The 15,974-nt window shown below is 40.1% G+C and overlaps 1 protein-coding gene across 8 annotated transcripts in view; it reads right to left on the bottom strand.

Moving 5' to 3' along the window:
- The window catches only part of ERC2 (ELKS/RAB6-interacting/CAST family member 2), a 647,893-nt gene that overhangs the window by 458,867 nt on the left and 173,052 nt on the right, over nucleotides 1-15,974 (bottom strand). For 5 of the 8 annotated variants that reach the window (XR_012717476.1, XR_012717479.1, XR_012717477.1 and 2 more), the window contains 2 exons: nucleotides 8,600-8,755; nucleotides 6,003-6,170 (listed from right to left, as the gene is read on the bottom strand). Coding sequence is in view for 1 of the 8 variants with exons in the window: in XM_075287893.1 (XP_075143994.1) it covers nucleotides 6,003-6,170; nucleotides 8,600-8,755; nucleotides 13,800-13,841 (366 nt within the window). In the remaining 7 variants the exon portion in view is untranslated. Of the gene's footprint in view, nucleotides 1-6,002; nucleotides 6,171-8,599; nucleotides 8,756-13,799; nucleotides 13,842-15,974 lie in introns of all 8 variants that reach the window. The other 3 variants (XR_012717475.1, XR_012717478.1, XM_075287893.1) reach the window with 1 other exon arrangement.

Genomic DNA, 15,974 nt, shown 5'->3' with positions numbered 1-15,974 from the left:
GCATATCACTAAATGCTGTTAACAGAGCAGAGGAAAAAATCTGAAACAAGATGGCCGCTCCCTAATCATTTAGAGAAACTGCAATAAAAAAAAAAAAATCTATACATAAATATTAGAAAAAATTTTTTTTTTTTGCCATTTGGTTTTAATAAGCAAATTAAAAAAAAATGTTGACTATACATTCCTTTAAAGGGAAACTCTATTGTTATCTACTTAGGGTAATCGCTTTGTCCTTAATAATTTTATAAAGGATTACGATAACTCAAACTGGACACACAAAGCCAACTTAGGCATTTTTGAAAGAAACTTTATGATTTCGACAATCCTTTTATAATAATAGATTGCCCCACTGATACGTTTGGCAGAAAGTACTCAATTCTCCCACAGCGCCACTACAGGAGGAAAAAAAAGCATTGCACGTTTTTCATTTAAATGAATAGGCATTCTATGATATGCACAAACCTGAGGGGTCCTCCAGAGAACGAGATGGTCTTTGTAGTCACTTACTGCTCTGGCTAATAGATAAGGATCCTGAATTTGGCCCCCGCCCCCTCTATTAACTATCTAACAGGGTGTTTTAAAACAGATCCTCCAAAATACACAAAGCTATTTGGAAGAACAAAAGAAACAACTAGATACATGAATAAATAGAAAAACAGCAGTGCGGTATGCAAAGCCAGCGAATGTAATGGAAATCGGTTGATTAATGTTCACTTATAGAGCACAATGATTTCTGAGTGCACAGGCTGAAAGCATTAACACTTTGTGACTCTCCATAGGATAAGCAAGAAGCGTCACCTTCAAACACCCAGCATGTTTCAAATATAGACGGTCCATTACACTAGGGCCAAAGAATGAGAAATATCTGCTGTGTTAAAAGCCGTGCAAGTCGTAGGATTTCACACCAATAAACTATGTTGTTTCTGAAATGTTACAGCTCTGGAAAATCTTCTAAAAACATGACATCAACCTGAATTGTTTGGAGTCCTGAGCCTAAAAATGTATCTGTGTGCCTGTGTTATACGTGTTATAATATATTAGTTATTGAGAGAGCACATACAGATTTTATATAGTGCATTCTAAAGAGGACCCCGGGGACCATCACCAGAGAATGATACATACAATATATGTCAAGATTACCCAAACCTTTTCAGGTTCCTAATTCTTTCCCTAGAACAATGTATCATACTTAAAAGGATTGTGTCACCAGGACCAGCCCATCAACCCAGCCCTGCAGATTTCTTTAAAATGGACAACAGCTTCTCAGATTCTGTGCTTTTGTAGCCCAAGAATCTCTCCCCACTGTCAGCTGGTCCAAGCAAAAGAAGGATGCATAACTAAGGCCTGGTTCATATCTGGGTTCGATATTCCGTTCTGGGAGTCCGCTTGGGGACCCCCCGAATGAAATCCCGAACACATTAACAAGCGGTGAGCAATGAAAGCAAACAGACCTCATAGACTATAATGGGGCCCGTGTATTTCCTGTGCGGTCCGTACCCCTTGATTTGTGTGGACACCGTGTGGAAAACATGGAGCTCATTATATTCTATGGGGTCCGTGTGGTTTCATTGCTGACTACTTATTAATGCGTTTAGAATTCCATTCGGGGGTCCCCAAGTGGACTTCACGAACGGAATAACGAACATAGATGTGAACCGGGCCTTAGCCAACGTAGACTGTTGAGTAGCCTGAGACACCCCAAAAGTGTTTCTGTTTTTGGCAAAAAAAAACCCCAAACTCTCTTTTTCCTAATATCAGACAATCCTAATAACAGCCAATGATCATCACAGGACAGATACTTTTCATTAGAAATTGCTATCCATGTCTCTAACTTTAGAGTGTACCTTTAATTGTTGAACAACCTTTCATAAATGAGTCGTACAGGTGTCTATAGGTGTCCTTATACATTTATCTGGCTGAGTTACTTTTTACACAGAAGTGTATGGAGAGGAGAGGGGGAGAAGAGGAAGCTGCTGGAAAAGACACAAAAATAACTGCAGCTGCTAAACGCTGCTACACTGAGAGTAATACATTGCTGTATCTTTCAAGATAAGACTCCCACTGAACAGAGTTAGGCAAACACATCTGGTAACTAACTAGTCATCCACCCCTCCCCTCTCCATAGGCTTCTTTGTGTGAGGATAGTAAAAATTCTATATATATAGTGAGAGTGACGATAAGGAAGAGAAGCCTAATAAGTAGAGAAGGAAACATATTTCTTTAATAAGCTCTATTAAGAAGTTTCTTATTTTCACCTTTATTATTAATTTATGGAAAGTTGTTTAATAATTGAAGGCATGAAGGGTTCTAAGAGAGTCATAACCTTTATGACAAGTTTAAATTACTGGCATATAGATTTTTTTTCTGGCTATTAAAAACGATCGCACCTTTGTGTTTGCACGTCGCTCTAAATTTCAGCGTGTTGCCAAAATCCCATGTGAAATACTTGCCCTTTAATTGTTCTCCTTAGAAAACATTACATTTTATGCTCAGGCTGTCCATACCAGGGCCGAGCGCACATAAATCATAAGCTAATGGTATGGGAAAACAATCAATGTTAATTTGCTGTATGGCGGTGAGCGTCATGGCGCTGTAGCTTAAATACAAAGTAAATTCCGTATCATTGATAACGGCATTATACACAAATGTGTCTCAACTTAAATGTAATCCAGGTAAAGGATGTGGTTTCCATCCAGCAAACTCACAGAACACAGTTTTATGGCAGCGATCTGAGGCTTCCTTGTGAATGTCAATAATTCATTATAAATATAGAAAGGACTATTTCTTATTTGCTCATTGAGCTGGAACAGCTGGAAACTAATAAATCATAAAGCTGTTAGTGTGTTTGGTTTGGACTTACGGAGCATTAATAAAAAATAAAAAAAATAAAAAAGCTACGAATGGCAGCCTAGATAGAGAGTGTATAACCATAGTAATGCCTGCAAGCTCCTAACAAACATCCCAAAAGAGTCCCCACACACAGACACCTCGTGTTTTCACATTTCTGGACATGTACTATGTGAGTGTAGTGTGCATTTGTGTAAAAATAGATTTTACAAAATAAAAAATTAGTTTATTAAAAGAAAAATCCCCAAAAAAATCGAAGTTCTGCACAAAATATGGCCATGCCAATCTGTAATGCCTTTTACCCAAACGGACAGTTCTTAGCACGATACACACTTAGTCCAGATTCACACACACCGTTTTTGTGGCAGTTTTTTATGCGCTTATATTTTCCAGGAGTGGGATCCAATAAGAAGAAAAGGTATAACGGAAAACGTCTACTGTCTTTTAGATCCACTTGCGTCTTTGGATTCAAAAACTGTATCAGAAAATCTGAATGCGTTTCCTTACCGTAAAGGGTAAGAAACTATAGTGAAATTGGGGTTCATGCACCGATTTCCTCAAAGTGCTGACAAAATTGGCAAAATAATGGCAATCACCCTAACACCTTGTTTACACAGCACATTTTACAACACCTTATAACATTTGAATCCACATTTCCTGGACAAAAAATAACCAGACACACCCATTTTGGGGCACAGGGGCATAATACCCACCCAAGGCCAGTACCATGGAATTACCCTGCAGTTTTGGCAAGTTTTGTTTTGTTTTGAGTTTTTTTTTAATCTGTTTTGGGATGGAAAAAACTCGTGAAAATTTTTTAATAAAGATGAAGTTTGCAAAAACTGTACGAATGGAAAAAACACATTTTTCTATTTGCTCACAGCAAAGCCTTAAATTAATTTAAAAAAAAAACAAAAAAACGAAACAGCACATTACCATCTGCTTGAAAATAGACCCCAAGTCCAGGGCCATACACATAGGGCCGTAATAGCAGCTGCAAATCTAAAATAAAAATGCTTGAAAGCTGCAAGGATGTGCAAAGAAGCCTGCAATGTAGCCACTGCTTTTTTTGGTTGTACTGCCATGCCAACTTAGAGGAATATTCTAAGTCCCGGCTTCTTTCATTCTCACTGCATGGCCACAGTAAGGAGAAGTTTAAAAAGAGTCTGTCACCAGAACTAAGCATTTCAACCCAGCCCTGCAAACACATAGGTTATGGTCACCTGAATCAAATAGTGTCTCCCCCTTCTGAATTGCTGCCTCCATTATGCTATATTCACGTTTGCACCCCTGTGTCTATTGTTCAAGTCCATTGGAGGACCAGAACAACGGACCTCTAAAATGGACCATGATGGGATCAGTCAGGCGTCCGTTCTTTTTGATTGAAACTGCAGCAACTGGACTTGTAGCACATTTTCATCTGACAATTTCCAACAGTCACTACTACGGAGTATCCAATGAGTAAATTGTTGTTTTTGTCAAATGAGCTAGGTGTTGCCATTACTCTGATGACGTAAGTGGCATGCTCTCATTGCTCCAAAAAGCTAATATTGAGAAAAACAGACTTATTTCAGCCACGGATGCACCAATTTACGGGGAGGGGAAGAGGTTTTGTAGGGGTGGGAAAAACTATTTGATTCAGATCACCGTAATTTATTTATCTGCGGAGCTGGGTTCTGGTGAAAGACTCCCTTTAAACCTCTCCTTATTGTAGTCACGCAGTGAGGATGAATGTGGGGCTCAGAATTCCCATTCTAACGATCGGTGAAGATTCCAGCAGGAAAGCCCAAGCAGTCACATAATAGTTACCTATCCTAGGATCAGGGGATAGGTAACTATTGTGCACCTTTACAAGCATATGGAGGCTTACAATCCATTTCGCTCCACTGGGGGATTATGGGAAAAATATGCAAATCTGTTTTCCAGGATGTAATTAGGTAAACAGTGCCTCTGTTTGCAGTCTCTTAGGACAGCCCCCTTAACATCATGCATGACTTTTTTCAATAAGCCTAATAACATAATGCGGGGATTATTGCCAAACTAGTATTTCTACTCCAAAAGGAACAGATTCCCATCTATGGACAGCGCGGTTTCGGTCTCTTGGATCTGTTCAGCACAGCGTAGCGATACTAGTTTGGCAGAGTGAGAGACTATAGACCAGGATCAGGGGATAATAACACTCCTTAGCGTGTGTGCACCTTTACAGGCACATGGAGACTTACAAGCCATTTTCTAACAGACAGCAAACACAGGCACTGTTTTCCTAATTACATCCTGGAAAACAGATTTGCATATTTTACCTATCCTATGAATACACAACCCCTGTCGATTGTTATAAAATCCCTTTAAGGCTCACACTCGGACTAAGTCTAGTGATACACGGCACCTTCAGCCACAATTCCTGTTACTCGACCAACATATATGATGCCGTCCAATTCAATCTCTTTTGCATTGCAACTGCAACAGGAGTTGCGGCCAAAGTCGCCATGTAGCGACAGCTTAAAACTTTCCTAGACACTATTACTACACTGCCCAGAGGGGCTTTAGCAGTTAAGGGATTTTACAATCTCCCCTTACACTATATGCAGGTGAGCAGTACATTTTTAGGTGCTGACTAAATATTGCAGTGTAGTGATCGGTGGAGTTGTGTTCTGGTCTTTTGCCCATTGCTCTTGGCACCAGTAACCACCACACTGAATTATATCTGGGTCTTCCTTCCAGTACCCCATGGTGCCCTAGGTATAACACATCTGGTAGTAATGCTGCCAGACTGCTTCAACATCAATTATGTAATATAGTTTTTCCTTCCCGAACCATAGTGCAGATCCCAGAATTTGATTCACACTTTTCGCTGCCGCTCTTCCAGATCGTGCGGATGGTGCTTAAACCCTCTGCGCTGCTTTATCACTCGCACATTCTTGCTACTACGGGTAATTAGGCCAATAAACCGCCATTTCTGCTTTATAAAAGCGCCAATAACTCCTTCAAGTTCCACCTTGTAATGTTATTCTTTTCAACATAATAGTCATCTCAGCATTTTTCTCATAGCAGAGGCCAATAAAAAAACAATTACTTAATCTGTCAGAATACGTTAGAGCGGATTCACAATATAGGCCGTGATTAATGAGGGCGCTGCAGTCCGTGAATGAACGTACCTCTGTCTGAAGGATCGCAGCCCTCTGTTCTTTGGCAGTAAGAGATTCCTTAAGTACTTCAATGTGTTGTTTGCAGTCGGAGTTCTGGTTGCCAAGAGTCTCCAGCTTGGTTTGTAAGGCAAGAAGTTCAGATTCCTTCTTTGACAGTTCCAGCTTCAACTGGTCAATCTAGAAAATGATAACAATTAGTTATAGACATTTTATGATAATTAAGGAATCAAAGGATTTGGCATAAGAGTCTGGGAAAGAGGCGGAAAGGGAGGAGGGCACATAAATGTAACTAAATCCCTGTGCCAAAAGTTTTTTTGGGGCCAAAGTTAATCCACAAATTGGAGAAGAAGGATGCGAGACTTGAGTCATCTGAAAATTACTGACGAAAAAGAACTCATGTTGTCACGGTTTCATACAAACCCTATAGTCAGACCCCTGCCTTTGTAGGGTTTATAATATGGCCGCCACGTCACCACCACTGAGGTCCTACTGTGGTGGTGGTCTAATTGTGGAAGGTCATTGTGCAAGCTTATACATAGACAGGTCCCACCTCGAGACTGCAAACAGGTAATGTTAATCTGCGTACAAATGTGGTGTATATACTGTCTTCTTTGATATTTGGCTGGAGGAGACGGAAAGCAACCTATGAACATTAGGCTTACCTTGGCAAAAGCAATTTCAACAACACCATAAATAATGTTCATTCTGAATGTATCAGGTAAAAAAAAGATTGGACATGTTGAATTTCAGCATGCCTGATCCATTGTTCTCAAGGGAGATAAGTCACTGTAAGAGTGTTCTGTCTGCTATAACGCTACCCATAACTCGCCTGGTTGATGTGGACACCATCGCTACCCATAACCCACATGGGTTGATGTGTAACACTACCCATAACCCACCTGGTTGATGGGGACACCAAAGCCAAGAAAAAACCATCTACTAGACCCACGCCAGGCCAGACAGACCCTACTTTAAACCACTCCATTCTAGCATCTGTACAATAAGGAAATACCTGATGACTTATACCATTAGAGTTTGCCATAATTTGGCAAGAGGACCCTCAATGCCTTAGAAATCAATAAAATTCTGGTGGAGATCAATAACAGGGTGCTCCCTAATCCACACCTCAAACAATACCACTGTTTGCTAAGGGGAAAATATGGAAATTTCTGCAGTTTGTGAAGCATACTGACCAACCACAAACCACAGAGGTGGCTTCAGCAGCTGCTGACCCTTGAAGAGTAGAAAATCTCACTTGTTTTTTCCTGTTCAACTTCTTCATGGGTAATGTAAATCTGCAAATGGTTCCCTCTCCATAGATATGCCCACAAAGAGGAAGGAGGTGTATACCGTATCATGCCTACCTTCTCTAGTACAATGGGTTGTGAGTTCCTATGCTGACTTAGACCTCATCTGTATATATTGTAGAGATATTATATGGACCCATTTGTTTCTAAACACATCTCCATGGTTTTTACTGATCCGGGCCGCAGAAGCAATCCATAAAATATGGAGCTGGTGCTGTAGTGAATATTTATGGCACAGACTCACAGATACCAGTGTACAGTATCAAGCAACACCATGAGTGCAGATGATATATTGATGCAACACAGACATGTTTTTTTGCACATTGGGAATCTGTATTTTCAGACAGTAAAAACACCTATGGTTGTGTGCATATATTCTTAGGGCTGTAATCCAGAGAATCAGAAGCAGTTTCTGCTATAGATACTCAAACACATATTTAGATTTCTTGCATTTGGGTTCCTTGGCTCCAATGCAAAACCTGCTGCCCCAGCGCTGCTGAATTCCCCATCTCTTCACAATCTCCATCACTGATTTCCTGAAGTCCCAAGGAAAGTGGCTGTGCTTGTAAGAGATCTGCACCATTGCTCTCTTGCATTGGGACATCAGGAGAGTGGGAAGGGAATGGGCAGCAGCAAAGGTCTGTGACATTTAGAGGGGAATCACCTCTTTTCGATTAGCGGTACTACTCTCCTGGTGAAAGTCATCATTTAGGAGAGCAGGGGGTAGTTTCAGGTGTGAAACCTTTCCCTTGTTTAGAGCCTCTGACCTTCCATGTGCTATATTTAATGCATGGGGACCTTCTTGTGGGAGGGTTTGGTGCAACTGCTACCTCTGCGCCATCTAAGGGCTAGTTCACATGGAGTTTTTTGGCAGCGGATTTTGTTGCGGAATCTGCCTGCCAAAACAGCTCCCACTGACTTTGATGGGAGTCACTCGCTTTTTTTTTACGCTAGCTAGTAGTGGAAAAAATAATTAAGATGACCTACCTTGATGCGGATTAGGCCCATTCATTCGGGCGTAATCCAGAGCGGAATGCCACGATGGGTTGCCGGTGCTGCATTAGCATTCCATGGCAGCTAGCCGCGTGGTATATTCACACGTGGAATCCATTTTCCGCCGCTTGAACATACCCTTAAGCTAGCCCTCCTTCTTTACACATTGTTGGTACAGACAGTAAAACATTTACATAAGATCCACAGCTGTCACCGGTAACTAAGCAGCAACATACGCAGCTAGGAGACAGAAAAGTTGGCAGTGTTCTAAGCTGACACATAAATTGTTATCATACATATACTCACTTTGCTTTTCATAAACTTTGAATGACTTTTATACACTTCCATCTGCTTGATTTCTTCCTCGCGGTCTTCTGTGTTTAGAACACCGTTGGTTTTTATGATTTGGATTTCATCCTCTAGATCTCTGATATTTCTTTCGAGGGATGCTATTTTGGTATCCTGAGAAAAAAAAGGGAAATCATTGGTAGAGAAGAGACAGCAGAAGCACTAGGAAGCCAGACTACTAACAATGGGTTAATAGAGAAGCCACATGAGAAGCAGAGGCAATGAGTTCTGGTCAGTATTTTAGGCTATTGTATATGTCACATCATCCATGCCATGCAGTGCTGTATTATAATGCGGATACAAAAACCACATGTACCTTTAATAACCACGCCTTCTTGACTAATATATCATTAAGATCCTCAGAATTGCTAAAACAAAGGGATTGGAACACTCTTGTCAATGGTGTACCCCACTGATCCTTGTTTGCCTTGAGTCTCCGAAAAAAAATATATGAGCATAACTTACCGCAACAACCCAACACATCCCTAATTTTGAGGATCCTGGTAAGACCCTGACTGTATTTACTGGCTAAATTTTTAGTGAAACGAAGACAAAATCTCAAAAAGCCATTTTTAACCAAAGCAACAGTCCTCAGACACCTAGATTTTTTCTTATCATCCTTTATGACACCATACATATCTTTACCTTTGAGAAGAACCGCCATCTACCAAGTACTACCTCTACATGAATCATTTAGAAGAAATGGGCCAATACCTGAAAGCTGGCTACACACTTTAGATTTCTGCAGGATGAAATGGCCGATTTTAGCCATTTCAAGCTACGAATGTTCATCAACATACTGAAAAACTTTCACCTGCCACAAATAATTTGTCTGAATTAGATATTTTTGACTGAGTGTCAGTCTAAAATATCATTAGCTGCTTTTGGCCAATTTGCACAACGAAAACTGACCCCTGAGCAGGTAGTATAGATAGTAAGGTGGATAGTAGAATTATCTGTATAAACAATCCCATCATCAATCAGATGGATATATGTCGTCCACCTAAAAACTAATGTGTGAGACCAGCTCTACTGAATGGGTTTGGTGATGTCTAGTCTTCTCCTTCCATGGTCTGGATGGCTCCTAATGTCAAATATGCTGCATCAATCTAACAGCAGTCCCCAACCTTCTCTGTACCAAGGACCACTTACACGTAGGCCAATTTTCCCGTGGTTCAGCGGGGTTTGGGTTGACCCATAAGAAAACACAATATATTGTATATTAAATGACTACATTTATACAACTCTCTACTTTATTAAGGGAGATCTCTCCATATCATGCATGACTTATTAGAGGTATAGACAGCTCCCTTAAACAGGACCTATCATGTTCTCATGCACATGCGGTTTTATATACCGCTAGAAAGCCAATAGTGCACTGAATTCAGCACACTGTTGACTTTGCCGTTATGTGCCCTGGGGGTGGAGATATCACTACCGTTAGTTTCAACACCAATTTCTGCCCACTGTTAGAAGAGTGTCCCTGACAATCCAGCGACATCACTGGGCTGTGAGGATCGCCCCTCCCCACCTTCATCTCCACTACTGACAGTACTGGTACAAGCACCATAAAAATAAAAAAAAAAACACCTCCACAAAAAAGAACCACCACAATATACCAAAAACGCACTCTATATTACTTATAAGATAACCTACAAAATTACTAAAAAGGGAGTCTTTCCATAGAAGGAATTAAAGAATGTGGTGGATACCCTGGAGATAGTAAATCCAGAACCAAAAATATTAATACATATAATAATTTCATATATTGGCGACAATGCTGAAATGTACGCACCAGGTCCGTCGAGTACTCTCTGTATACTATATGTATAGGCTTGATACAAAGCATTAACTTGTCCTTCTCTTTACTAGGGATTATGTTTATAGGCATTGTGCAAATACCAATTAAATATTGTATGGGTTTTACCCAATGTCAACGTTTAGATATATTTATATGTATTCAGACACTGTTTAATTATTTCATTTACGTTATTCACCACTTTCTATTATCCCTTCTGTGTGAAAAATCTGGTTTTAGTATTTTTATGGAATCTTGAATATTTCATAAAGATTGTATTTCTGATATATTGTCGTTGTGATTTTTTTTTTTTGTATAAGTATCAATTTTTTGAGCATTTTTACTGAACAAAACTGGTGTGAAAAGGTTAATAAGTCCCCCAAATCTGTGAACAATCTTAATACTATTGCTTGTATTTTATTTGGCTGTGGACTCTCCAACATTCGACATCTGCATCTAAATATACAATATAAAAAGAAACATCATTTACTCTTTACAATTGATATAAATAATATAAATTAGCGTTTTCTAAGCTCTAACACTGCATGGGTTTAGTAAAGAGTTAATCGGAGTGAAAGGTTTAGTAGACATGCCGCACACTCAATGCTATGCTATTAGTATATCAAAGAAGTCACAGCAACCAGACAGAAGACTCAGCTGTATAAATAGAAGAAATAACTAATAAATATATGCAGAGAAATACAAGGTCGATACCAGTAAAAGCTGAATGGCAGAACTGTTTGCTGCATGCAGAATATCTGGCCTTCGAAATAAAGAGATACGAGAAACATCAACCGCACTCTGCGCTGCACAATACCACCCATCAGGTAATGCGGATATGTGCAAACAAGAAGATCCACGTGCAGTATAATGTATGGGACCTCCAAATATTTAATCTGATAATACATCATAATAATAAGAAATAATATTAATAACAAATTAAGCAAAAATACGAAACCAAAACTCTACTCAAGGTCCCCATGCAGCAAACAGGTCACCAGTTGGACAGCTTTGGAGTAGATCAAGAGCAACTGAGAGTAGATTTATTGTGCACACACAGGTATAAAGTAGAGGCAATTCTGTTTAGTAGATACCCTGGGAGCAGTTTCCGCTGCTCCAAACTGCTCCACAGGGCCAGGCAAGTGTCCATCCTAGCTCCTTGGCCCTGTCACTCAAAGGAGGGAGGGGTGGAAGCAGGGCGCATCGGAGCAGATTGGAGCAACGTACCAGCCCTTAGTGCTCCAGACTGCTTATTTGCATATTGTGAAAGAAATTAATATCTCTCTAAGATGTGGAAAAGAGCGTTACAGTGATGTGAGCCTGACCTATCTAAATGTGTTGTTGGATACAATGCCTCGCACTGGTGACAGACTCCCTTTAACGGTGCATGTTCACAGTGCAGCAGCCACAATTCTGTCCTATGGCCATTGATCACATGACAAATGTGATCAAAGTTTCAGCAGAGTGTAGCGACTGCACCGTAAGCATGCTTCCTAAGGGGAGTCTACCATCAGCAAAATGGCTTCAAAACCCCTTTTACGCAGTGGTAGCGATGGTTAGAAACATAGTGAACACACCTTTCTTGTGTCAAATTGCAATATTACCGCCAAGCACACCCATGCCATGGCTGTGCCTGCCAATGTACGCATTTTTACTTTTAACACAGCAAAGATATGCTCATTATGTTACTAACGGGCTCTCCAATAGCACTACGTGGTTTAGAAGAGATTTTGGAGGTGTAAGGATCCCTTTAAAGGGAGTCTGTCAGCATGAGATTGCATCATTTAGTACACACAGTGCCCTGCTGGACTTTGTATACAGTTTCCAAAGCTGATTTTGATTTATTTATTCGCAGCTCCATTATTCTTATAACTCTTATAGATGTGCAAGTTATCTGTAATGGGCTTTAGAGGCATGTAATTTTCACAATGGGTTTCAGTAACACGTTTACTACACGTCCCTAAAGCCCATGCACAGGTCATGGAGTCCCTACCAGCTGTGTCGATTGACACTTTACGTTAGGGTACAAGAAGACCCAGGTATGTTTTTATGGATTATTTATTGACTAATTTTACATTAGCGGGGGGCCAACTAGGGCAGCACACTGGCTCAGTGGTAATAAGCACTGAGGCCATGTATCAAGGACAATCACTGTAAGGAGTCTGAAGGGGTCTTGAGAGTCGGAACCTGACCTATCTTAAGGAAAGATTATAACTTTTTAAAAGGTAAATAACTCCTTTAAGTCAATTAGACTTTCTTAAAGGGGTGTTACCAGGAAAGTAGATTATCCCGTATGCATAATGGATAACTTACAGATCAGTAGGAATTTGACTGCTCAGCCCTCCACTTACCTGGAGAACATGGGACTTTTGTCCCTGGTCTAAATGGAGCGGTGGTTGTACAGCATATGCCACTCCATTCATTTCAATCCATGGCACCCTCATTGAAGGGAATGGAGTGGGGTGTGTGCACTTCCATTCAGTAAGGGTCTAAGTATTGAGATCCCCACTGATTTGCAGGCTATAACTAGTGGATAACTTGCACTGTACACTATGAGGATTTTTCCTTGTAGAAACATATGGTGCAAATATTAAAATCTGCAGCAATTCAATTATTTTTACATTTCACCTATTTCAATGAGCGGCGCAAAATTAGCTCCATAGTGCTGCTTTTTTATGTTTATATGTAACCTTACTATGTGGTGGTGTGACTTTGAACAAAGCTATTGGTGTCACATGTCATGTGCCCACGTGTCATGTACCACCACCATTGTACTCCTCAAGGCTCTCTTGACCCGGTTCTTCCCGTTTAGAAGATTAGTGATGCCAGAATAAGAACATATATTGAGCAGCTCGAAAACAAGGGGGCCATTATCAATTCGGCAAACAGGGGTCACTTGCCCTCCTTTGGCACTAATGAAGCACATAAAGTTAATGTGAGCCCCATACCATCAGGGATCTAACGGGAAGGACCTGACATGACTTATGGACACTGGACCCAACAACTTAGCCTACAGCTCTGGGATTGTCCTTTGCACTTGTTTTCATGACATCTATTGACATGTGTAAGGTAACATAACTTTGCGTCTCCAAATTTCATATATCACTGAACTTTCTCAAGTGCCACTTATTTTCCCTTATGTAAAATCTACTTGCAAAGGAGTGGTGCATGGGTTCAGGGGTAGGATGCTGACTTGGTGGTGTCCAAAGAAACAATGATTTTGACTACAGACGTGTTTATTTTCTCCTTATAGTATGTACAGATGGTAGACTGAATAGGTCCACACACAGAAATCAATTCATCACACACACCCGAGCAGTATAAGAAAAAACAAACGCACGCACAAACCTTTCAACTTACCTGCCAAATAAAATCTGGATCAAAGCACAAAGACGGAGATCTCTACAAGGAGTAAGGTAAAACCACAGATTCATATTCAGTAGGATTCTCCGGTTACAGAGCATTCAAGTCACTGGTTCTACCTCCTAATCATAACTATGAAGGACTCTTGGCACAGAATCAAGAACACCATAAGCTAAATTACAGTAGCTATGAAGTGGGGAGGGGGGGACGGCAGCAATTCGTGGTAAGAGACAGGGGGATGGTTATGACATGAAATAGCTCTATTCATTAGCGGCAGTGCACTTATGGAACTTCTCTAATGACATTCAAGCACTGGACGTGAAACAATATGGTCAATTCTACAGGGTCTACACCCCATAGGATTATAGGTTTTGTATGTTCACAGCTTTTCCACACCGTCTTGCATTTTTTGCCTGTTTTTGTGTTGTGTATAGAAGGTGCTAGGAAATGTAAAGAAAAATCACATGATGTTGATTTTACCAAAACAGGTTGCTCGACACATATTTTGGCCATACTTCTGCCCATGATCTGCAAATCACAGAATAGTACTGTTTTTTGTCAATGGGGCTTGCAGAATTCCATGGGCATCCCACAGAATCAACCCCATTCAAATAAATGGATATCTATATATATCTACAGTACATATATCTATTTATGTCAAAGTTTATTAAAGAGTTTTAAAATACAATATAAAAGGGAAAAAAAAACTATATATAAACGAACAAAAGGCGCAAAGGTGCGCAGGTCGCCCCTATATACAAAAGGCTAGGGGAGAACCCTTTATCTATTTCTATAGTATTTGTTTATGCCTCTACACCCCATCATGTTCTGATTCATTAGCCCGTTGTTTTTTTCGGATGCCCTATGTGTTGGTTCATTTCACTAAAAGCTTTTCAGGATAGTTCACCTGGTCAGCCATTAGCGCAGAATGCATTTTCTTAATGGTCGCATTTCCACAATATTAAGAGGTGACATTAAATCCAAAAAATAAACCTACTTTACTACAGGCTTCTACAATGTCACTACAAGGGTACACGGGTCATGAAACATATGCTGACCACGCAATCTGTTAAAGTGTACCACACCTCCGGACTTAATGTAATTCTCTAATACTTTAGTTAAAGGAAGTGCTCTTCTCTGATATGATTGCACCACCAAAGTCACCCCTTTTTTGGAATTGGAAGGATTCCATATTGAAGAGCCAAATGAATTCAATGACAGGGTCTCATTGGACTCATATAGAGGAAAGCTGCAAAGAATTAGATTCAGGAACAATTAAAGTTATTTCTATTAATACATTCCCCATTCTATTAGTTAATATATTGATAGTGCAGCAGGTGGACAGTCAGGTGAAGGAGGTTTTATATCAATACAACTAAAACAATGTATTCTCACTCATTTAAAAGCAGACAATACACCCAACTTACATGAGTTCTCAAAAAGGAAACAATGTGAAAATATATTGCAATATGCAATCAGCAAGTTAAAGAGCAGGAGATAAGATAAGATGAGATAAGATATTCCTTTAATAGTCCCACCATACGCTGGGCATATTGATACAGTTTTATGGGAAAGGTTCACTATAACTTGTCATTTATTAATTTATAAATCTAGTCATTCTGGACTTAAAGGGGTTGTCCTGTTCATATTGTTATGATTTAATAGTTCTGTGACTGGGGGTATAAACATAAAGTGGTACTCGCCTCTCCCCATGCCACTGTTTCTACCAGTTGGTTTGTATACAGGTGCCTCAGCTGTGTGTGAAGGGACTGCTACAAAAGCACAGGGGGAGAGGAGCACTAATTCCTCTGATTCCCGCACTGACGCTACAACTATTGGTCACATGACAGTCTACGTGCTACTCTATGTAAAAGCAATTGGAGTAGAGCTGAGTCAGTAACATCACAGACAGCCAAAGAAGCAAGGGGGGAGGCTAAAGCACAGAGACGGCCTGAATTCTATAAATCAAATAATTTGGGGTGTCAAGGGCCCCTCCTCTATACAGTAGGAGTGTTTATCTAGTGCAGTAAAAAAGAATCCCCCTAACAAAACCCCTTTAAGATGACCGTTTTGAAAGGTGTATGTAGTTTTATAGGGACGAATAATGAGATTACAAAGGCTAATCTAATAATATTTGGAGTCATACTGTATATGTATTGTATATACCAAGTA

Source organism: Leptodactylus fuscus, chromosome 9 (genome assembly GCF_031893055.1).
Source record: "Leptodactylus fuscus isolate aLepFus1 chromosome 9, aLepFus1.hap2, whole genome shotgun sequence".
Classification (NCBI taxonomy): domain Eukaryota; kingdom Metazoa; phylum Chordata; class Amphibia; order Anura; family Leptodactylidae; genus Leptodactylus; species Leptodactylus fuscus.
Note: the sequence above shows the minus strand (reverse complement) of the source record. Positions and strands in the feature narration are given on the sequence as shown.